At 43.8% G+C, this 26,013-nt stretch overlaps 1 protein-coding gene across 1 annotated transcript; it reads left to right on the forward strand.

The window, feature by feature from the left end:
- Nucleotides 1-960: 960 nt before the first annotated feature.
- On the forward strand, nt 961-25,647 carry LOC131266925 (glycine receptor subunit alpha-4). The gene is made up of 9 exons (XM_058269621.1): nt 961-1,005; nt 1,481-1,671; nt 12,802-12,878; nt 19,015-19,114; nt 20,697-20,851; nt 22,612-22,689; nt 24,514-24,810; nt 24,884-25,113; nt 25,183-25,647. The coding sequence occupies exons 1-9, from the start codon at nt 961-963 to the stop codon at nt 25,645-25,647; spliced, it is 1,638 nt and encodes a 545-aa protein (XP_058125604.1).
- Nucleotides 25,648-26,013: the final 366 nt, after the last annotated feature.

A 26,013-nucleotide genomic window follows, 5' to 3' on the forward strand; every position in this document is an offset into this window, starting at 1 on the left:
AACCTTCCCTTGTTTGACCCACGAAGCAAACGAACATGAGGCGATCTAATCGAGTTCTTCGTCTGCTTCAAATCCCATTCGAGGGTGTCGGACGTTTCGTGCAGCCATCTGGTAGACCATGACCCACCAGCGCTTCGTCGCACGCGACGCCCGGACAATAAATTCCAAATAATTAATAAATTAATCAATGTTCACCCTTGCTCGTTCGGGTTGCATTCCCTGCCCTGGCATACAAACGTCAGAAACGTCAGAGCACGTACGACAAGTCAGACGCCCTGACATCCCTTGCTTCTGTGCGCTGGATACGTTTTCGGTCCGTTGCTAAAACTGCAAGTTCACCTGTTGCATCTAACGTTCGGGAGATCATAAACAGTCACCCGTTGTAATCGGGGGAAGGACATCTCGGTAGGTGTCGCGCCCAATGGTCTATAACTTCCACCCGGCTTTATTTGGCCGGGAACCTCGGACTCGGACTCGATGGCGGGGACGCATTTTTGCGCAATAGTGTCTCCCCGGGGGGAAGACATCCTCGATTATTATTGCTATTATTTGCTGTCTAGCTAGACGATAAATTATGCAAATCTGCCAACCCCTCCCGACCTATCGCCCGTCCTGCCTTCCACCATAAGAGACTCTTCACCTGTTACGAAACGGCCAGAGAAGCCACCGAAAACCGAATCCGAACCCTGAAGTCAGCACCTCAAACTGAGTGCCTGTGTGTATGTGTGTGCATGTGTGTGCCCTCCCCCTTAACAGATGTCATGTCAACCTATCAACCTTCATCAAATGTTTGGGGAGACTGCTCTCTTGCTGCTGCTTGCGCTCGAGTGCTTTGCAGCTGATGCAAATCAGACTACCTTCTTCCAGTTCCAGACAAACGGCTGTGTGTCTGTGTCTGTGTGTGTGTGTGTTTCCAGTTGTAGCAAGCAGATCATCAGTCAATTAAAGCGATCTGCCGAGATGGCGGCAAACTTCAGTGCAATGGGCATCGGCGAGAAGACTACAGTACGCGACATGATTAGTTCACTTCCGACACGTGCTACGAACTCGCGCGTCTCCGAGTAGGATCTCCGGAGCGGAAGCACCGTTTAAGTGTGTGTTTGGGTTGGCGAAGAATCGGTGAGTGTGGAACGGATGATTGGAAGGTTCTCTAGCGAACTCGCTGCAGCTGTACGGTGTGTTCAGTGTTCGGTTCAGTTCCATCTCTTCGGTTCGCTGATCCTAATAGAAATTAAAACCACCACGAAACGTCGGGGGTGATGGTGAAGTGAGGTGAAATATCAAACAGAAAAGGCAAAACAACAATTGCGACGACTGCGGAGGAGTGTGTTGGAGTGGTCGAAGGAGGGAAGGAGACCCGGTGTAGTCATCGCTACACGCAATCCTCAGGGCGGCTAGCGCAGACGTGGCGCTGCGTGCCAATCTCTAAACAACCATGAAATGATTATAAACCCCTGCCATCGGAACCCCGGAACCCCAGGACCAGGACAACCGCTCGGACGACGAGGGCGCGGGCGGCGACGGCGGCGGCGGCGGAGGCGCCGAAGAAGGTCGCCTTCGCAGCGCAGGGTACTGGTGCCCGAAGCTGGACACCAAAATGGCGCCCGGTGTGGCCAGAACCATGGCCCGGAGTACATCGATCGTGTTCGCGGTGCTGCTGCTTGTTGTATGGTGAGTGTAGAAGTCGGAAGACGTCCTCTTCAGGGCCTCTTCAGCGCTTAATGTCAGTCCAATATGTTACCAATATGCAGATGCCATCATCAGCTCGAATGATTCACTCAATCTCCAAATCCCATCCCGAAAAACGAAAATCAATTACACACCTTCACCTTGTGCGTCGGGGGGACTGTCAACTCGCAATCCCTTCTTTTTTAACGACCTGCAAAGGTGGTTCATAAAACAACAAACCTCCCATTCGTGTGGCGCATTGTGGCGTGATGCAAACGCGGACAAAGCCGGCCCGCTACGGCCATAAAACGTAAAGTCATGAAAATCCTAACCTTTCGGAAAAATATACCAACGATGAGGGGCCGGGAGGCTGATTGGGTCGGGAGGTGCGAGAAATGGGCTGATTATTTATTGAGACTTCATTCGGCGGGTTCGTGTTTGTTTTGTTTTCGAACTCAAAGCTGCTTTTTATCGCTTCTCATGGTTTTCCACAGTTCGTCTATGAGAGCAAGAAAATGCGAATGTTTCATTACAGACATTAATTGAATTTTGATATCGGATCCTAGCTGATTGCATTTATGTTATTTTACAATCATAGTGACAGTTTTGAATTTTCCTTCACATTAAAAAAAAGTTTATCTTTCACATGACCAGGTGATAATAATGAGTATTTTTCAATACGACTCACAAACCTATATAAAAGACTTTTGAAATTCTGAAATATATTCCTATTTTACTGATGTACTTTCTTTTTGTGGCAAATGGTATAAAAGCATGAACTTACAATAAATTTTTATCACTCTGTTTGATAATCTGAAGCCCTACATCAAGATTTTAAGTGTGTTGACGCTGCGTTTTTAAATGCGAAACACCATGTGTACCTATTTCCCTTCAATTTAACTCAAACACACTGAAATATAATCACGTTTGGTCAGATGTGCCATAAAATAGCTTTTTACGAGAATTACAAATGAATTACAAGAATTACAAAATGCATAGTTTCATTCACAATTCCACTTTTACGAACATAAAAGATATTATATTGTTCGATTATGTACATTGCGTACAACATTAATTCGACTAAAAACTCAAAGCCTATGCCTTGGCGTAGAACAAGCTGTTAACACTGAAGGTTTTCTAAATTTATTGTATTGGATCAAAAGACACAAATTTCTGGTTCGTAGGAGCGGTTTTTGGGGAATATTTAAGCCCACTTAAGTAGCTCTTAGTAATATCATAAACGTAACTACAACCAGTTTACATACTACGAAAAGAAATAGTGAAATATCAACTACCTTTTCGCAATAAAAAAAAACTTGAAGAATAAACCCTTAAATAAGTTTGTAAAAGAGCAACAAAATACCTCTAGAACGCACGGAAGAAGGATTAAACATCAATTTCCACCCTCATTTTGGACCCGTCATCCCAACATTCTTGCTTTTCCGACATTTTTCACTACCGAAGTGCTACTAAATGCAGCTGCAGCTGAAAAATCACCAACATTCGAGATGGCGTGCCGAAAAGGGAAAACTTTTAAAACAAACACAATTTCCACCTTGGTTGAGGTGGAGGTTTGAGGCTTGAGCTTACTTTTCCGCATCGCTGGGGAATGCAAATGCCTTACAATGCAAATCAATAGCTTTGTTTCGTTTGATTAGAATGGGTATCGATCTCCGGTCGGTCACGGTAAAGGCTACGATCCGGACGATTGGCGGCGAACTGACCTTGACGATGTTGGAGGAGGTGGAGGCTCACGGAAAACTCCCCGAGAAATCTACAAACCGTCCCCCAAAACAATGCCAACGAGCATCGAATGTGTCATGTTGCGGAAAGACGGCAAGCGGGAAATAACGGGAAGAGGATAGGACATCCTGTGTTTCGCGGGTCGGATCGAAATCGGTTTTGATGTTGCGATTATCAACCCATCGGACCATCGAGTGCGGGCTCTTATATGCTGATGGCGCGAAGCCTCGGGCTTCCACAACCGAAAGAAAACCACACCGCCTTGAGGGCTTCCGCTCGATTGGCCGATTTGATGTCCCGTGTCCAAAATTGCCCCCCTCGTTCCATCCATGTTCAACCCCCTCCGACACGGGTACGAGCCGACGTGATTAGTCTGAGTGCTTGGTGTTTGGCCGGAAAATTCGGCCACTTTAGCCGATGAGAGAGAGAGAGCAGAAGCCCAAGAGTGGTCGAAGTGGTAACGATTTGCGATGTCTCGAGTGATACAAGGACCCAGATAAGAAACCGGGCACCACGTCCAGACTTGGAGGAATGCTCCACTGCTGCTGCTTCCGTACACTGCACAATCCGCGGAATGGGTTGGTTGAGGTCATTGATTTTCTGTCAATTTTCGAACACTTCAAACGGAAGTAGGTGGGGCGGGGATCGGTTGGACGCCGGTTGTGGGTAGAAATTATGAACGCCGCTCGGAGCGAAGTGGGTGCGGCCTGATTCGGTGCAAATCGGTTCCAAGAAGCGACCCACCACCGAAGTGATCTAGCGGTTTCACGCCGAAGTGTTTTAGGCAAATTTATGACCCCGTTTCGGCGAAAGGCAGTTAACGGGGCGAGTTAGAAAAAGGAAACGAATAATTCATATCGACATTTTTGAAAGAGTGTAAATGGATCCTTTTTTCAGCTACAATCTTTTTATGATAAAAGAATTGCCTTTGGAAGTGATTTGAGGAAGAAGTAAAACAAAGAACGGTGAATAACTTGAGATGAAGATGACCAAGTGGATTGTAATGAATTTAAAAACCGATTAGACAGGAGATGATAAAGCATGTTGAGGCACAAGAATATAACAATTTGAACATTTTCACTTATGTAACGAGCATATTTTCACCTATATGACAGTTTTTTTATATTGTTTTTCAACCTACTAAATTTACTTAGTTTTAAAGTATTGTTTATGTCATAGTTGTAGAAAAATTAGTTTTTTTTGTTTACCTATCACTTTTGTTTGTTCTCTTTCTCAGTACCCGTTTTACATGAATATACTGTTCCGCCAATGCTATTGAACAGATTCGATAAATTCAGCCCCCGGGTTTCTTTTTTAAATTAAACCATGCATATTTTAAGAAAATTATAGATTCGGGATATTCTCCTCCTAAACAATAGAACCATTTTTAATCATACTTTACAGTGTAAAATTTACACACATGTTCGTTACACATGAGAATAGGTTTTTCATTATATTTCACACTTGGAGATTACATTCTATTGGGATTAATTACGATTTTTTATGTATATTGGTTTGTTTGTTTGTTCTAAACTGTCTGTCCAAGTAACTTTTTTTTCTTATAATACAACAAATAACAAATAACTTTATCCTGTCATAAGGACACAGAGTTTAATTTAAATTTGTGCATTCCGCATATTCGAGCTACTAAACACATTAGTGGGAAAGTAAAAGAATCCTAATTTTAGATCTGTGAGAGGTCCCATTTGAAAAACATGCGCCTGCCTAAAGAGAGGGTGTTAATAACCGATAAAACGCTGACGAGGACTTTAGCGCAAAACATCCTGCATAGAAGGAAGCTCGGCCATAGGCTCGGAGCAGGATGATGCTTGAGTGGTGTATGGAGAAACAAACATTTACTAATGCCCTTAACTCCCAATGCCGACGACGACGCATTCCATAAACAAACGGCTGGCAGTCACTCACTTCACGAGTAGGAAACGGAATAGGAATCCCCCACCGGAAGGCGGCCGGGAACGAATGTAACGGAAGAAAGTAACGTGTAACACTACTGCACTATTACGGAACACACGCACCAACACAGGTGGCGGAGGCAAAGGAGAATTAAATGTTCTCATTATAAATAATTCATGAGCATATATTCGGAGCGAGTTCCCTACCGTTGTTTTATTTTTTTTTTTGTGTCCATTCCCTTTTTTGTTTTGTTTCTCAACTTGCAAAGGGTGCAGCACTTCCCAAGACTCCTTATTTGAACCACTGAAGCGAAGGTGAACTATTTTTTGTTTGTACCTTTTGAGGTTAGGTCAGCCACCAGAAGTACCAGAAGCTCGTCCTAGTTCGCGCGCACATATGTGTGTGTGTGGGTTTAAGTGGTTGTGTTGAAAAGTTTGACGTTTTCTGCATGCGGTGGTGCCCGGCTATTGGATTATGTTAAATTCTTCAGTTCGCTTTGTTGTGGCCCAGAATGCCGGAAGTTCCCGGAAGTTCGTCCCGTGTTTTATTCGTGGGAGACGGGGACTGTGGAGAGCTCAGAGCTCAGAGTTCATTGACGAAGTAGGGTGGTGGGTGTGATTGTTTTTCCACATGTTTTCACAGCGGAACCATGACCTACCAGAATGCGTAGTTCGTCGCAGGAAGCATTCCCTTTCCGCTGCCGTTTTCGCCAACGCCGAGCCCAATAAATGGTGATATAAATATAAAACAACCCATTAAACGGACGCACGGGGTGGCAAAGGAGGAAAGGGAAATCGAAAGAAGGCGGAAAAGCTCTGTCTGATGTCGCCAGTGTTGCACTGAAGTCGGGCTGGCACTGCGGTTCTTTTGCAAGCCATCAAGCCATCGGATTCAATCAACCGGCGAGATTAAGTGCGTTTCTTGCGACCTCCGCACATCCGGTGGCCAAGAAAGCAGCAAGCACCTTCTATCCCACCGCCCGACCCATTATCCCACCGGTTGATCTATTTTAGGACATTTGCCAACGGCCGAACAATGGTCCTCTCCGGGTTTTATAGAGGAAGTTTTAGAGCTTCCAAATTTCCCTTCCTTTCCCTCTTGGCTGCATAATTCAAGTCACGGAGCGAAAGTCTTCGGCCACAAATTTGACTTTCGGTGCCAAATTTAACTCACCGGCGCCTTTTCGTCCATTCCAGCGGTCAATGTTATATTGGATTGCAATAATAAAAGGACGCAGATGACGAGAGAGAGAACGAGGAAGAAAAATAGACATGTTTTTTTTTCAAAACCTAACGGTGAAATATCCTTTCTGGCCATTTTTTTCGCAGTTGGTGTTGGAGTGTTTCTGCTTTCAAAAGCCGTTGTCTTATTTAAAAGCCGGTGAGAATGTTCACAAATAAAATAAAATAAAACCCCATGGAACTTGCCATTCCGTAGACATATGTTTTCCGTAGACATAGAAGAGCTCCTAACGCACTCAGAAAAAGGGACGTACGTTTTCTGGCACCCGTTAAGTTATTTATTTTTATTTTAGTTTTCGTATCACAGTGTGCAGAAAGGTGAGCCAAATGGTATTGTGACATATTTTTGGCAATCTGACCATCACTTGAAATTTGACGCTTCTTGGTATTGAATTAAAAAAAACTCAAGAGGTTTTTTATGCCCAAAAAAACAGGAAATTGTAGATTGAAACATGGGAAAATTTAAAAAAAAACAACAATGTTTAAAACGCTCTCGCCCGAGAGTTTCATACATGGTTCTGGTTTCACGCTGTTTAAGAACTAGAGAAAAGTACTAAGGAGGTGTTGGGAAAGATGTCGAAAACAACGTCGATGGTCTTCTATCAACCGGCCCGGATTTTTAACACGAAAACAAGCAATTAAGAAACGGATACAACCGTAGGAATAATCAAATCAGAGCATAATCCCCGTAAACTACCGTTCATAACGTGACAAAGGATGTATGTTTTCGCTGTTTTTTAACTTCTGTGTTTGTTAATTCTGTAAATTGTTAATGACGTTTTGGGGGACACGTGGGACCTTTACATCAATAAACGTAAATAAGTCAACACCCGAAACGGAATCAAGATACTTGCTTGGATATTCAACCAAGCATCGAAGGTGGATAATCATAGCAAAATAGCGGAGGTTGCAACACGATTGACATCCCTTTCGTTCCGGCGTGAAATCAAAAACAGTCCTCAAGAAGAGGTTTGTAACGCAATAGCTCACGAACAAAATGGTTCAACCTTTACCCTTACGAGGAAATACACGTCAATGTTGCGCCTCCACAAAACCCGTGCAAAAGTTATTTATGTCAACAGACCGTGGTTTGCTAGAATTATTCCAGATTAAAGAGTTTCCAAGAAGGAAACGTAAACTTTAAAAGTTTATTTTTTGCTAGCTTGCAGTGCATTCGAAGATAAACAGGGAACCAACAGCATTCCACCAAGTGGAAATTATTTTCAACTGCACCAAGCAAAAGCGATACCACTTTCGCTACGAGCCCCGTGGTGCTAATTTATGGCTTCAAGCCGAGTCATTTAGCCTCTCCGTTGCGCGTCTTGGAACGATCTACAACAAAACCGGTACAAGTTGGAAGGCTTATCTTCCGATACCAACCTCGAGTGCATGCAAAGGAAACATACATCATGTAGCCGTCCATCCGGGACGTTGTAGGATGAGTTTTCCTTCCATCTTACTCGATTCGCTCGAATTCCGATCGCCCGTTGTAGATTCGGGGCTGCAAATTACAAACTACAAAGAGCCGGTATATAAAAGACACAAGCGAACAAGACGTATTCCTTGCTGTGGAGCCGAATACGGCCTCACTTTTCGGTTGCTTTCTGCCGAAGGTCCCTTCCGAAGCAAGGGCAAGCATTGGGGAATGAGGTAAAGAAAAGAAAAAAAGGAAGCATAATTGTCGGCGGTTTTTCCTCGACGGGAAAAGAAGGATCATTTCCTGTGTTCGTGCACCGAAATGGTGGTGGTTTAAATGATTTTTCGGGGGACCAATTTACAGCACATTGCTGTGGGAACTGAGGAACTGATTGTTGAACGATTTTTAATGTGAGGGGTTTGTTTGGAAGGTTGTTTTCACTCAAGTCATGCAATAGCTGAGTTTAAATAATGTTCAGCTTTTTAAATTATAACATAACCTGTAGCATTGATTTAGACAAATAGACGATAATAAATAATGAAATAAAAAAAGTTGCTAAAAAGAATAAGTTCAACCAATGCGCAAACACTAACCCGTAACATACACATTCACATTATCACATAAACTAAACATGGTTAGCTGAAAACGTAATGGCGACTGCGAGTCAAATCATAAATTGCACGAAGACGACCCCGTAAAGAAAGTGATCCATAAAAGGCTACGGAAGACACAATGCCGAGGTCTCGTGCCGAGGGACAATTATTTTAAACTACCGCCCAACAACTTCCCCCCAGCATTCCCACACACCCATATGTGTCCGCGGTACTGGTTTGTGTGCTGGGCAAGGAAAAATAGCATCGCTGGCTGCCGGCAAAAGTTTCCCAACGACAAGCGCATTCCCGACCGGCGGCCTATAAACGATTCCGTGGCAGAAATTTGACGAAATTAAAGTCAACCCCAAACCTGACAGTCCGGTGACTGGCGGTGTAGTTTTGAGTTTTACTTCCCTAACGAAAAACCTCCCGGTCTTTCGGGCGAGCGAAAAACATAAAGCTCGCCGAAACAACAACAACAAAAAAAAATGAACCGATGCACGCGATCGATGGTTACCTCGGAGTTTTACTATCCAAAAGAAGTGGTAAGAGTCTCTATTTCTCTTGCTCGGTTCCCTTTCGGTTGTGTGATAATAAAGATGTTTTTTGGTGAAATCGTACACACGCTGCTGTCGTGAACGGTCGAAGTTTCACCTCTCAGGACGATCGCTGCGCTGCGCTAGGTGTTATTTATTGCGGCAGTGTGCAATTTAAACGAATACTAGGCGACCGAAAGTGGCAGGAAAGCGTCCATAAAGCGGCCACAATTATGGCAGCAATGAAAAGAAAAGGTAGATAAATAGAAAGGAAATTTGAAAAATTATGGTGAAATCTCAACGGTATATACCAGGAGTCGGCACACTATTTCCAAAAAAAGCCGGATGATTAAAAGAGAAACCAAAAGCGCAGGCCCGATACCTTAAACGATGATTTAATGATTTCAAAGTAAAACTATATCCTTTTGAATAGAGTATTAACTTTCTAAATAGTAAAAATGAAGCTAACATATTGGAGCTTATATGACTTTTTATGTAGGTTTGAAATTTTATCGTTGGAATGTTTAAACGTTTTCATACTTATTTACGTTGAATTTCGATTAATATATAATTTTTGGTTTATTATACTGTTCGTTGCTGTTTTTTGAAATTGTACATGAAGTTAATCCTATCCACAAATTATTCATAAAAATGTCATATCTAAAATAACTCAGCTTCGAAAATTCTTCAATATTGCAAGCCTTATTTTAGTTCGTAATGGGTAAAATAACTTTATTCCTTAAATGTAGCTATTTTGGATGCATACTAAACGAGTTGTGGCATAAGATCAATAATGCATATACGAAAGAAAAAGTCTAACAAAAAGTATAAGAGAAAACCACCTTGTAATGAACAACTCGTTCAACAATTTTAATCTCTATTTTGAGAAAAAAAAAAACAATTTGAGAAATTGAGATGGGTTTTTTTGTATGAAGCACTAAAATGTTATTACGGGTCGGATAAAATCAGCTGGCGGGCCGGACTTTGTCGACGCCTGGTATATACTAACTCCGTTGATGGTAATAACGTACATTTTGTGTAAAATGAATATTACAAAATTTATCTTATTTCCTTTCATTTCATTTGATTTTAACGAGAAAAAATAACATTACAGATTTCCAAAATGCTAGTTTACACACGAGTCGACAAGTGCAGATTGAATGCAACGATTGGCATTGACACATTGCGATTGCATAGCTTCAGGCGTTTCCTTCGTAATCGAAACGCATTGCGCTACATCGTTGTTGAAGCTTCCCGAATGCTAATTTGTAAAATAACTGCACAAAATCTAAGGCCCACACAATGTAGAGAAATCAAAACACTTCTCCCGATGTTCACAGAGTAGCTTAATTGCAACCGATTGCTTCCAACGAAGTACGACACATGCAACATAGCTTCCGGGCGTGGAATAATTATTCCGGAGACGATTCTGTGCGTATCGGGTGCACTTATCATGCCCAACTCATCTTGCCACTTGGCGTCGGTCTCGAGTGTTCCCTCCCTCCCCCCGATCCTTATACACACTTGCACACTCATGTGGCGTTGATGTGGGAAATACGGAAAAAACGGATCCATTTGTTATCGCCGCACATCAACGCTGGCGTTCTCGTGCCGGCGATCTGTTTCGCGCAAAAGTCGCGTGTCGCCTCGTGGTGGCGCATTCCCTAGCCTAAAACACATAAACTACACCGTTTTCCTATGTCTCTCTATGTCTATTTTGTTCTCTGCTCACCCTGCCTAGTTCCCCCGTGCAGATTAGTTCACCCCGGTTGCGTTCAGCTAGTTGACATTGGTTTGCAGTCGTTCGCGTCGTGCGTGGTAGGGTTTTTGCTCCCATATTTTATAGTTTAGGTTTATTGGCTAGTACTCGAATCGAACCGGGTTGCTCTTGACACTCCCTCTGCGCAAAATACACGCCACCATGGGACCCTGCCTTGCCTTTCGCAAATGCGCAAACGAAATGAAATAGATTTCTACATCTGATAATACAATTTATTTTGATTAAAACCATCACACAGCCCTTTTAACACTCGATGAGCATTGGTTAGGCCTGGGTCGGGCTAACAGTGTTTGCCTTGGCCGTGGCCGATCGCGTGCAGTTTGTTTACTGTACGACATGCTTGGAACGGAGGGGAATCATTTTTCCGAAAGCAATGTAAAATATCAAATTCTATTTAGATAAACTTGCACATAATTCTACAGATACTTACTATAACATATTTTTAGACCATTTTACCAAACATCTAGTTAAAAGCTTTGAGCAATTTTAATAAACTTAATCCACTTACATATCAGCGCCCTTCACAAATGTACTAATAAAAATTATAAATCTAATTGAAGCATAGTGAAATGGGAAAATAAATGCGATATTTCATTCCCCTCCAGCCTTTCTTGTGATACCCGTCGTTATCTAATCGATTCATCTCTGTTTGAATAACCTAAGCTTTAGCAAACCAACCTGTTCGACGGAAGGAAGGAAAATCCACAAAAAAAACTATTTCCCTGTTTACGATTCATCATCCATCCGGTTGGTCATCGCGGCGAAATTCACCAAACGCCAGTCATGACGACCTATTATAGTTGGATTTGAATATCCAGCCGTTTCCAATTTTTGCTTTAGTAGTTGTCCCTTCTCCGTCACCATTTTTACCGCCGATGGAGCGATTATGGTCATTTATGTACACCTTCCCGTGGGTAGTTCATTTGGGTTGTGTAGGGCCAAGCAATCGTTAGCAATGCTAATGTTTATTCATCACCATTGCATGTCTCCTGATTTTCTGCTGTACAAAACAGACTATGATCCTTTTTCCATCGGTTTCTAACAAATTGGTGTGTTTGAACTCGTTTTCTGCTCCAATAATCTTGCAGAGGAGATTCTAATGGAGCTTAAGTTGTACATCTTATTTAAATTATGTCATGAAAAATATTTATTGAAATTGCTTTTATAGAACCGCCTATCAAGTTTGCAATTGAGGTAAAGTGATGGATCGGTTTGTTAATCTATGTTATAAGTTGAACATTTTTTCTCACAAGCTGCTTTAACCGAACAATTATAGTTTGCCACTTTCCCAAACATCTACAAGTTTTTACTCAACGTTTCTATTTCGCAAAGGCTACATACGACTAGAAGCGTGCTCGATTCAACTCCACGTGGCTCACGCTGCGAAAATACGCAAACATGAACGTTTCATTGCCATGCTCCCGTATCATCGCTGTATATGCTAATTCATTTCCCATCGGAACATGACGCCGAAGCGCTTTCCCGCAGGGAACCGGGACGCAAAGGTACACACACCCTCCCGGTCGATCATGAGGCTATTTCCCTTAATCCTTCATCCTGACATGAGCTGTCAGTGGGACTTGAGCCGGATAAAAATGGAAGGCGTACCATCGGGTATCAGCAGTTCTCTAAAAATATCCACTCCCATAACCGCACCAACCGCACCCGAACCCCGATCGGGGGAAAACGCATGTGGACACAGAAATACATTTGATCAAACACTCCCTGCAAGCTTACTCCCCGGAGAGAGCGCCCTTACCACCGCTTCGACATAATAATAGATTAACGCCATTAGTAATGAAACTTCCTGCATTTCGTTATCCGATTGTGCTGCTTTTTCCCACCGATCGTTTCTCGCAGTGGATTTACTAACATCTGCTTGTTGGTTCTTCTCTGTTTTCCATTGCAGCATTCTGAAGGAGGTACTGGCGGCCAAAAATTATACGCTCAAACCACGAGTAGTACTGCCAGAAGACTATGTGAAAGGTAGGTAATTATACGATCAATGACGTTACGAGTTATATGTTTATGATCTTGAGACAGTTTTAAAATAGCGAACGTTTAAAACTATGATACCATTGTTAATGTTTGAATCTAATCAAAGCAGTGTGGCGATGCTTTTCTCTATAATGAATTGAATAATACAGTATACATTACATTATTCAAGAGCACATTTCATTTCCTAGAGTGCACCTTGCAGATCTTGTCACACTTTAAACATTTGCTTTTGTGCAGTTGGGAAGTGACGGGATCATGACCAGCATGAAGCGAAAAGCTCCATTCGCTAAGCAATGACTTGCCAAAGAAGTTGGTTTCGGTTTAGCTCTATAGTTCTAACATATCTTTGGTGTCATCGGTCGTACGGTTACAAGGAAGAGCTATTCCTTCCTGTCTGGAGTAGGACTTACCTGCACAGCGACGCTCCCGTGGCTCATTATCTGTTGAAACTACTGCAACCGATTTGTCGGCATGATGAAGTGTACCAGCTTAAGTTCTTGCGCCACGGGGAAGATCCGCAAGCAAACGACATCCTGGGTTCGGTGTTGACCGCGCTGCATGGGCCATCCTGTGCACGGCAGATCACAATGGAGGACGACGCACTGCAACAGTTCATGACATCCAAGAAGTACTTCATCATTTTCACCAACAATTCGCCGAATGTGAGTTTGTTTCTACCAGCATTCGAGCGCACTAAGTGAGACATTGTCTGTACCTCTCCAGGGTTTCCAGACGTTTCCTTCGTTCCTTGCCTCGAAGATCCATCGATTTGGAAGTGCCCGATTCGTCGTAGTTGTGCTGCTGTTATACCCGAACATTAATGCTTTTCAGATGTTTCGTTTCGAAAAGTATAACCAAGCGTTTAACATCTTCGTCCTGTTTTACGACCTTCGCGGCCACTTTGACTGTATCTCACTGGAGCCGTTCATTCCGGCTATTATTATGCATCAACCAGAGCGGGCCTCGTTCGGATCATTGGAGGAACTTTTCCGCAGGCAGTATCGAGATCTTCATGGTTACGAGCTTACCGTTTACTTCACTCGAGGTGATCAGCGATCCCGGGTGTTACCGACGAACCGATACGCGTACTTCATAGATATAATGGCGCGCCGGGTAAACGCCCGGTACCGTATCCACACAACAGATGTGCGCAGTTGGCGTCAGCACAACCAGATGGATTTTGGTATCGTCTATGACACATTCCAACCTCATCCAATCAAGCGAATTCCACTAAAGCAGTTCAGCTATCACTGCGTCCTTGTGCCACGGAGCGGTCGTGTGCCTTTCATTCGTCTGCTACTCGATCCGTTTCACTGGACGTTGTGGCTTGCCCTTCTCCTTACCTCGGCAGTGACAAGTATCCTTCTGTGGCGCTTAGGGTATTTCGAACATCGTCGTCCGACCCTGATGACAGTACACTTTGGCATCTTTCAGACGTTTATCAACGGTCCCGCACGATCCGTACTCGATACGGGCGCCGGAAACTGCCTGCTAACCGCGTACGTTTACGTCAGCTTAATCCTGCTCACCGTGTATCAGTCGGTTTTAACAGCACGTCTCGCGCAAACACAGTTCCTACCCGAGTTCCGTACTGTTGAAGAGGTCAACCGGTCCGGTATGCCAGTCCTCATCCAGGAGTACATCAAGCAGATAAGCCACATTCAGTTCCAGCGCGAGATCGACGTAAGTTCGCCCGACGCCAACCCGGGACAGTATGCTCAGGTCCTACCGTGTGACATCGCCGAACGTTGGAGTCGTACACGCTGGGATGCGGTACATCTCGTCCCGGAACGGCTTGCCCCGTTTCAGGATACGTTCGTTCTGTTCTACTATTCGCCGTTCGACGAAATGCTCGACTTCCACTGGACGGCATTCATCGAGGGTGACCTCTTCCGGTACTGGAACGTGCGACACTCGTTCTACCGGGAGGAGGATGTTGCGGGACCTGGCCCCAAGCCAGTCTCACAAGAAGACGAGGCACGCACCTTCACTCTGCATGATCTGCTGATCTGTTGGGGAATTCTGGCGGTCGGCTTGGTTCTATCTACCGTTTCCTTTTGCATCGAACTCTTATCAACGAAGCGAAGGTTTTGCTTCGACAATCCACTTCCTTTGATTTCCACCAAAAACTGGAAAGTACTTCATCGCTTGCTGCGGTATGTAAAAACAAAACAAAAAGCAACACGGTGTAGAAAATAAACAAAACACGGATGTGCGTGGCGCCTAAATGTATGCAATCGTAGAATTTTTAAAAGGTTGTATAAAACTACCCAACTGAAAAATTTTGCGCTTCAAATAATTAAAATTAAATTATTCTATCATAATTTTACTAGAATAAAATAGAAAAGTACCTTTTCCCCTATTAAATGCCATGTTTTTAGTAACAAGCATCCATTGTCCATGAAATTAGCAAGAAATACACCTTTTTCACAAATTTGCTCGCAAAATGATCGAAGGATTAAACGCTTTTGTACCGATTCGCCTTTTTGGCGCAAACATGTCCATCTCGTCTAAGGCGATTATCCTTACGGGCGGTGAAATACATTTTCATAATCAAACACTCCGAAACCACAAGGCTCGACCGATTTTCCCCACCCTAACCTTGGGTAGTTGACCTCCGCGTCGACAAATAAGCTGGCGAATGGAGGAAACACCCTTTTCCTCCATTCTGGAAAATAAACCTACAAGGGTGAACTTTCCAACAGACACCTACAATCCACCGACCGGACAGCAGTTACACCAACAGCGCAATAATCCATTCGTCTGCATTGCATCATTTATTAATCAAACGTCCTAGGAATGTTGGGTGAGAGGGCACCTGACTCATTTTGGTGGGAAATTTTGCCAAGTCCTTCGCCAAGCGCCTGAACAATACTTACACCACACGAAAAGCTACCGGTGCTGCGGTGGAGTTGTTTCATCTCTGAGGGAAAACCCCCGAATGACCCCGCGGTAGGTAAAAGCATCGCGTGTTGGAAGAAAACTCCTTTTTATGGCGCGGATTTCCCCATCGAACAGCAAATAAATGCGGCATGTATGATGGGAAATATCAACCATTAGTTCGGTGTTGCTGTAAAATAACAAAACCAAAAATGCTTATAATAGAATAATAAAAGCATTATTCTATAATTAAATAATTAAAGGACAGAAAAAAGACTTTGATTATATGGTTTATTTCTGCCATTTCATACTTTATTCGGTTTGACAATAGATATTTTATAGACTTATAATTATATCTTCAAATACAAGAAGAATTGTATTCAAACTCCAACAGTCCTAAATCAATTAAATAATTGGATACGAACATTTGGAATCGCTATACAGACCAAAAGCTTCAATCACCAAATAAATAAAATCGTAAATTGATCCAAATGCTACCCGTCAAATTAGCTGACAATTAGTTAAACAACACGGCTGATGGGCCTGATAAAAAATGCAACAAGCGCAAAAAGCATATATCGACAACACGAAAAAACTATTGGCGTCCGATGTTGCGTCCAAAACGGACAATGACTGACGTTGCAGCTATAAAAAACTAAAAAAAAAAACAATCGCGTGCTGACGAAGTGAGAGTCCGCGGCTTCAAAATAGTAGCTCTTCAAAAGGTCCGACGGAAGGGAGTCCGAAGCGTCTGCTCCGCGGATCAACGACAGGATATTAAGGCTGAGGATACGTGGTCGTTTCTTCAACCTGAGCATTATAAATGTGCACCTTGGGAGCAGTGATAAAGACAAGGACGCTCTCTTTACGCAGCTCGTGAGGAAGTACTACCGCTACCCACAACATGATGTAAAGATCGTCATCGGAGACCTCCGGCTCATAAACTTCGCATCCCCGAGGCACCTACTTCCAGCACAAACCTCGTTTCAGCTACACCTGGAGATCACCACAATAGACATATTCCCAAATAGACTACGTTCTTATAAACGGAAGGCACTTCTCGGACATCATCGACGTACAAACCAACAGGGGCGCAAACGTCGGCTTGGACCACTTCCTAGTTATGGTGAAGCTACGACAGAATCTCTTCCCTGTCAACACACTGCGTCACCGGCCAACCCCACGACTAAACAACACGACCGGCACAATGTCCCACGATGACCACTGGCGTATGGCGGAACGAGAAATCATCAGCAGCACAGCTGAGCAGACAATAGGCCAAGCATCGCGCAAACAAAGTAGTTCGATGACGAGTTCAGACGGGCACTATACAAGAAGAATGCAGAGCGAGACCCGTCAGAACGTGGAACACTACAGACGACTAAGGACTGAGGACTGAAGTTTACACCAAATGTCGCAATGTGTCAATACGAGGAGGGCATTGAAAGGTGGAAGTACTACTTCGACGGGCACCTGAACGGAGCAGAACTAGGGGAGTCCAGCAGCAGCGCAGCCAGAATCAAGCAACACATTAGCCAGGAGGTAGCTGATGATGTGCTCCAACTGTCCTTGAACAAAGTCACGGGTGCCACAAGCAGCTGTAACAGAAAAAAGCAGCTGACAGCGATGGGCTGGTGGCAGAACTATTCAGGATGGCGTTGGTAGAGCTTGCAGTCAGCATGAACCAATTAATCGTAAAAATTAGGGAGCAGGAAAGGATACCGGAGGACTGAACGCTGGGTGTCATCCACCTTGTGTATAAGAAGGGTGACAACTGTCGAGCCATCACAGACCTCAATGCTGCCTGCAAAGCCCTATCCCAAATACTTTTATGCACATTCGCGCACCTTGATACAGATTTTGTCGGAAGAGACCAAGCTTGGTTTGTCGGAAGATACCAATCTGCATAAGTATCGAGAGCACCAGATTCCAACCCACGACCAGAATAGAATAAGAGTATGCGTGCTAGGTTATTGATTTGATAACATTAAAAAAATTGGAAAAGTAGATTGTTAGCTAAACTCTACTGGATTATATTCAACCAACATCGAATATTCGTACTGCACATTATTCTACCGATATTATCATTCTTTGGAACGGAATATGAAAAATACTCAGACAGTCTGGATTCATTTCATAATGGAATAAAATGTAGAAATAAAAATGTGACTGAGATTTCATTGTCCTCCTTCGTTTCGGCCTTTATTATCCTGTTTACTCCCCTAGTTACACAAATTTTTGGCAACCTGACAATGAAACCATTTGCAGCAATTACTGTTTGCAATTGCGCGATTGTTTTGGGAAATGGTTCGTGTTTGAACATTGAAAAAAAATAGGTTATGTTTCGCACCTCTTTGTGTAAACAGCAAACAAGAGAGATTTTAAGAAAATCGTCTGACAATGATAATGACAACCGAAAAAAAGATTCATTATGACAATAGAAAAGTAGTTGGAAATTGTTTTGATCAAATAAATAATAGTTCCTTTCTTGAGCGTTTCCACGTGAACGTGAAATAAAATTGGAACATTACCAGTCTAATTAGGCTCATTAAAATGAAGTTTCACACTTCGTTTCACCTTTCGATCGGGTTCTTTCCTTTTTTACCTTCTTTCTTTATTCCATCGGCACACGGAAATGGTTTACGATTTCGGAAGTGCAACTGCAATTGCAACGCAGTGAAACACGTCGGGCCGGATCTAAATAATGGGCCGCCCGGATTTACCACCCTCCTGTTTGCCTATTTCAAAGCTTTCCACCGGGCGATCGGTAATAAGTTTTCAAGGCCTGCCTATGTTTTAGCTTTCTTTTGAATTCCACTTCTATGCCGGCATCCGAACGGCGCAGCCTTCGAAGTGTGCTTCTTGTGATGCAAATTTCGTGCCAGCAACCGTAAATAACCGGCCCGCCGGTTGTTAGCTGGTGGACCGTTGCGTTGCGACCCTTCCGGAACCGGAAGCGTTCGCGGAAACGAAACCAACAGCAACAAAATCAACCCAGACGCATTCCGGTACGCACGGTCCGGTGCCTATTTTTAGCTTGTACTAACCAGTTCATCTACAATAAACCGGAACGGGGTCGAAAAGAATGGCAGAATCTTGCACCGTTTTTAATGGGCCCGTAAATGGGCTACGGCATTCGTTTTCGCATCGCATTTTCATACATATCAAAGTACATGCCAATTAATTGCCCATCGTCTTATTCACCGTCTCTACTCGTTTCCATTGTTTCCCCCTATCGTTTCAGAGGTTCGGCCACCGTCGGAAAAGGGCAGCCCGGTCGTGGTAGAGTTCAGTATATTCGTGGTAGATATCAATTCCATAAATGTCGAGGATATGGACTTTAGGTATCGAAAGCAGCTAAGCAAACAATGACAAAACAAATGGAAAATAAATCAACCTTACATACATTCAGCAAACACACACACACACACATTACAATCATAAAATATACACCCATTTTAAAATTCGTGCAGTTAATCATCAAATGCACCTTTATAATTTCATGCTTTGCTCTCGTTTTTCACCTTACGAAAATAACGTATAATGTTCGTAAATCTAACAAAAAAGTTTTGTCAAAACGTCGTAGGAAAGTCTATAAAAAAAAAGCATGGAGACGCCTGGTTGTTCATTAAAATCGATTTCTACAGAGTTGACGATGGGGACGCATGGTATTTCCTATAAAAATCTATTTTGTTCACATGGGAATGAATTTAGTTTTTAAAGAAGGAATAAGATTGAAAACAAAAGTTTATTGATTTTCAAAGCTTTTTCCTATTGACTATGCTATTATGGAGGCGCCTGGTTATTTCTATAAAAGCGTAGAAATAACAGTTTAATTAAACCTGTTTAAAGTTAAAAGCATAAATATATTGCCAAGGTATGAATAATTTTTAAGCCACTTTAGGCCAATAAAAAATAAAAAGAACACTCCATACCTCCATGGTAAAAACATTATCTTTTCCGCTTATTGCATACCTTTAGCAGCAGTGACCATGGAGAATAAAATGCACATTTATTTTGTTTGTCTTTTTTATCTTTCAATGTGCACCCACATCGCCGGTCGACAGTCATCGATGCAGTTTGCGTTTTGTACCCAACCCCGGGCGAACCCAACACCTCCCCCGGGTCGGTTTCAGACAGGTTGTTAGATGGTGGCACCAAAATGGCGCACCACAATTCGGGTACCCTCAACCCGAATGTCCTTCAATTAGACGCCCTCGAGGCAGGAGGAGTATTTGTTCGTTTGTCGTCATCGTTTTTGGTGTTCGATTTCGATTGTCACTGCTACCGAACAACCACGGTTGGAGGGGGAAGTGGGAAAGGTTTGGGAGGAAGAGCGATATGAGGGAAATCAAATAATGGTACGAACGAAAGAGATAGCGCATGCTGCAATCAAATCCATCTAAGCTTTGCCTGCTTTGATCTACACTGATTTTCCGTTTGACATCAGCTCATACGAAAACGCGCTTAGATTACAACTCACGCTTAAGTGTCATTTACACGATCATTACTCACACAAGCGTATACTATACGGTATGCAAATGTTCCTTGCCGCTTGAAATCCTAGCTTTAGGTGCATTTGTCATATACTAAGCGATCAGCTACCATCTCTTTCCGATTAAAGTGCTTTCCACCATCTTGAAACACTCAATCACACTACCGGCACAACCAAAAACAAAACCGAACACCTCTACCACCCCCATACAGGATGAATAAATAATCGATTAATAATGCAACTTTTCTTTCTACTTCTTCCTCTGCCCCGCTTTTCTTCCCACCACCGCAAATCGACGGCTTCCGTCAAAACCGGCAATCGAAATTGATGAAAATAAACACAAATCAACTTTGAAATAAACAACAACACAACTGCAACTGCAACCTCCACCACCATCACCATCAACCCCCTCGGGCGCCGCATATCCACAGAGTAGATATGTTCGTGCACCAGAAGTGGGTCGAGTCGCGGCTGGATCTGCACGACGACATTTTCGAGGACGGCGACGACCACGTGATACTTCCGCCGGAGTTTTTCGATAACCTATGGCAACCGGATCCGTACTTTCTCAACTCGAAGATTTCAGGTAAATGCAGGTGAACCGCAGATGAGCCGATAATACGCGCTACCTTCTTTCATACCGATGTTCGAAACCGGCTTTCTAACCTCACTTCTGTTACCGGCATGCTGCCGCCGGTTGTCCAACGTTTTGTCTGTGTTGTATATTCGTATCGTTCTCTTCTTTGTTGGTGTTTTTTAAATTGTGCATTTTGTTATCGTTCTTGACGTTTTCTCTTGTCAGCGATCAATGTAATTGAATTTTTATGTGCTTATGCTTTTTCTGTGTGTAGTTATTAATTCAGCAAAATGCCGCCATTTCATTCCAACTTTTATTTGTTTATCGCGTATGAAAATACTCCTAAAGGACCCATATGAAACGAAAAAATACTGAGTTTGTTATAAGCATTTCCATATAATTTCAATGGTTCCTGTAAGTGTAGAAAAAAGAATATAGTTCATTTCAGCAACTAGTTATCGAAAATTTAATGGAAATCACCCACAGACGGTGGAAAATGGGTCCATCCCGATTCGTGGCTCCATTATTGCTTTACGCTCGTTACAATCGCGATTGATTTCGACCTTCCTTCCTGCGCTTTACGTTCCGTCGGGTTGACGGGGTGGGAAAGGGAGAGGGGGAGGGTACAGCTCTTTTCTCGCGCGGCATGTTTAGTGTAAATACCCCCTGACCTTGCCTATCATTGGAGTTAGTGGCCCGGAGTTGGCATGCCAGATGTGCGCAGCCTTCATCCGTGCTGCACCGAAACATCCTTGAGCAGGGCCATTTTCACTGACCTTGTGTCCCGGTAGGACCCCAGAAACTTCACCCCACTCCCCCCATGTTATCGCGTAATGGCTGCTTACCTTTAATGGCCATGTTCCCGCAATCGTTCCTCGGGACGAAACTTCCGGTAGCACGTGCTTCCGTGCGAAAAGTTGAACACTGAATAGACCGGATGGAAACCGCGCCACAAGTCTTCAATTTCTCATGACTCCTTCGTGTGTGTGTGTGTATATGTGTGTTTGGGGGGGTTAGGCAAACGGTCGATAGAGGTCGATGAAATACCCCCGATAACCTTTCGGTGCAACTCGACAGGTTTCTCAGGTCTTTTCCACCATCTTCCCTCAGGTAAGAAAGTATATGATCGTACCATGACATTATGGAAAGAGGTGAGGATAGTTACCCCAACGATAAAGCAAGTTCTGGGTCAAAGGACGAAGCTCTCTGAATATCTTCCCCTTCGGTACAGCGATATTGCCACGGACCAGTATTAAGTGATGTTCTGTTATCGCTTCTACTGCTTACATGTAACTCCAGCCTCCAGGCATAACCCTCGTGAACACCTTTTCGAACTGCAACAATAAAAGCAACAGCAAGAGCAAGCCATTAGAAAGAACTATTTCCAAGCCTATTTCCAGCACCTTCATCGCGACGCTTCAGGGAAGACACAAGGACCCAACGAAACGGAACTTCCTCCCGTGTTCCGATCAAAACTTTCGTTACTCAAACCACATTTTTAGCAAGCCCTAGCAGCAGACACAAGTGCACACGTTATCTTTCCTTTCGCTCCCGCTGTCTTTCTCTATTGTTTCGTCCTTTCCCTCACTACACGAACACAAAACACACCGGTACACCGAAATCCCAGCACCGTCCCCCCAAACAGCTCCCCAAGTGCTGTGGGAAAGGAAACAATAGTAACCGAGTCACACACACACACATACACCAAACACACACTAAAACTAGTCGATTGAATTCTGAACGCTCATCACCGCCATACCTCATTGCAGGTCAAACATTTATTAATGAAGGTATGAATAGGGTGTTGTGTGGCAAGCTCAGTTGCATGAGATCCATGCGGCAACAAGGTGAGTGCGATGGTTTCGAGGGGCGAGTGTAGGCCGAAGCCGAAAGTCGGAAGCCTCACACAAGAACAACCACTAGCGCATCCTCGAGTGTCATGTCACACTCATATATATCCATACTAGCAACAACAACACCACAATGATCTCCACTAACATTATTAGTACACCCATCGCTACCCCCCCTTCCCGCCAGTTGCATAAGGAACAGGATTGTAAAGATGTCTTGCCGGTGTAATCATCACAGCCTCAACCAAAATCCCTCCACCAGAAACCACAATCACACATCAACAAGCAGTGACATCCTTCATCGATTTCCTTCACTTCATGTACCTTTTTGCTATTCTGTTGCTGCGTTTTGCTGTTTTAAAAGGTATTCTGCTGTTGTGCCGTTGCTGGTCTTAATAGCCGCTTCAATGACCACCCCGTACCCACAAAACACACGCACACTTCGGGACCCACACCGACTTTGCCAAGGCGCACCGCATAGATTTGCTGTTCGTTTGCTGCATTCTCTCAACGAAACGCGTAACGATACTTTCTGTTGGTTTCAATGTGCTGCTTGCGTGAACTGTTAATTGCTTCGTTTTATAAGTTAGTAGTTGTTACGAGGTTTACTAAACGGTTCCCTTCGGGTATACTATCTATGCAGAACAAGTAAGCAAAAATGTGTGGGATATTTTCTCAAGTGAAAGTACTCGGACAAACAACGGTCAATAGAAAGTGGTCCATGCATTAATAATAAATTGAACATGTGATTTGAAAATGCGTTTACGAACAGAGTACACAATAGACTATTGTATACAATATTTATGAAATCGAATAGTAACTGAAAAAGTATCTAAAATCAATTTCAGTAGTAACGGAATCGAATTCTTATTCGAATCGAAAGTGACAAAAATAGGAATACGAAAAAAAATCATCAAACAATTATTGTTTTTTTTTTTAATGTGGATTGATTTTACCAAAATAGGTGAGTGGAATGAAAGTACTCGGACCAACAATTGTCTTTACAAAGTTGCCATAAATTAGTACTAAATAGGACAATGGATTTAAAGATGTTTTACGAACAGATTACATAACAGAGCTTATTTATAGCCAGAACCTTTCAGTGGAAAAAAGACTATGAAGAATTATTTTTTAAATGGAATGGAAAAAAATGGAATTTAAAATCAATTTCAATAGTAACCGAATCGAATTGTAGCTACCGGGAAAGACGACCTAAAACGAGTATAAAAATACTAATATGAATAATTATAAAAGTAATAATATGAATAATTTTGTTAAAAAAATTAATAGATTTTTCGCATGGGAATGAATTTACGTGAAAAATAGGTGGGTGAAGTGTCGTCCAGAGTTATTTTATGTTTGCAAATTGCATAGTTTACGATCTTTGCGCAGAATGTTATGCCACGAGTCTCAAAAATGGTATAAGAATGTCGGGTTTTCTTCTTACTTGAGCACATCCTAAGCACCATTAATCGATGAGATTGTCGTTATATCATCGGTTTAGCTTTGTAACGAGTACGCAATCAAGAAGCGTCACAATGGTTAAGCGATAAATGTGTCCATATCACCGATGACTGCTATAATGGATGTTCAAGCGATATTTGTTTTGTTTTGCGTTTTGCTCTATTATTTCTTTTTGTTCTGTACATTCTCTCAACCCTTGTGTCAAACCCCAAAAATGGATCATTTCATTAACCACCCAAGTCGCGCAAGCAAAGCCAAACTGCGCCAACATTCCTAATGTACCTCTCCCGACTACTCATGCTCGTTACATGCTCCGGTCCATCCCGGTGGTTGGTGGGCACTATTCGTTCGTTGCAGAAATCGCCACCCTCACGCATAAGTTCTCCTCGGTGACGCTGTACAAAAACTCCACCGTCCGGTACGCGTGCATGATGCACGCCATCATCGCCTGCCAGATGGAGTTCCAGCTCTACCCGATGGACATCCAGATCTGCCCGATCTACATCGAGAGCTTCTCCTACCACAACCAGAAGATCCGGCTCAAGTGGGCGGACAACGGTGTGACGATCAACCCCGAGCTGAAGCTGCTCCAGTACAACCTCGGCCGGCCGCTCCAGCTGGAGGAAACGGATGGCTACATGCCGGAGAAGTATGGTAAGCAGTTTGCTTGCGTTCCGCGATCCACTTGGTATCTTTGTCTCTAGCGTTTTGCCCCCTTTTTATAAAGGTAATTTTTCCCGGTTGGCTGTGTACTTCCGGTTCGAGCGACAGATAGGGCACCATCTCATACAAACGTTCGCACCGTCCTCGCTCGTGGTGATGCTGTCCTGGTTTAGCTTCTGGCTCGGGCTGGACGCGATCCCGGGACGCGTCACGCTGCTCGTAACGTGCATGCTGACGCTCGTAACGATGTTCACCGGGATGCGGGCGGACATTCCACCGGTGGCGTATGTCAAGGTGAAGTTACCCCATTTTTGGTCAGGAAATCAATAAACCCATGCTCACGCACCTTCTTTACCCCGACAGGCCCTCGACCTATGGATGGCCGGCTGCATGCTGTTCGTGTTCTCGGCCCTCGGCGAGTTCGTGGTCGTGAAGGTGCTCGACGTGCAGTACCAGTACCAGGTGAACAAGGTGCCGAAGGTACTGCCGATGCGCATCAGTGCGATGGAGAAGGGACAGAGCATCGGCACGGTCGCGAACTGGGAAGGTGGAACGGTAAGCGTGCGGCCCCGGAAACCGACCCAGACGCCCACCACACCCGGGCAGGTTTCGCTACAGGGGAACGGTGGTCCACAGCCTCCACTTCCTCCTGCCAAGCAGCCGACGCGCCGGCAGAGCATCCTATCCGTAGCCTGGACCGACACCGACACCGGCATCGAGAAGATCATGTGGCGCGAAATCGACAAGATGTCGCGCATCGTCTTTCCCGGCCTGTTTCTCGTCTTCGTCGTGCTCTACTGGCCGATACTAATCTTCAAGACCTCCTAATGCTGCGAGCCCGGCATCAGCATCATTACCACCATCATCATTATGATCATCATCAACGGCATGGTAACCGTCGGCATCGCTTTCCGGTACCGCTAGAGCTGGAACGACATGAACAAAGTGTCCAAAAATCCACCCACATAAGCCACTTACGCCACTTAACGCACGCAAGCCCTTTCCGCCTTTCGCTGGAAGTAACGCCGTTAAGGACGGGCCAAGTTTACCCAACATTCCCACCAGCAACGGCGCACGGAACGGCTCAGGAGTGCTTCAATAATAAAACTAAACCAATATTCTAAACTTTGCACAAAGGAAATCGAGAAGAGCAGAACAAACGACACCGGTTTCCTCGGTTTATAAAGAACGAGC

Source organism: Anopheles coustani, chromosome 3, assembly GCF_943734705.1.
Source record: "Anopheles coustani chromosome 3, idAnoCousDA_361_x.2, whole genome shotgun sequence".
NCBI lineage: Eukaryota > Metazoa > Arthropoda > Insecta > Diptera > Culicidae > Anopheles > Anopheles coustani.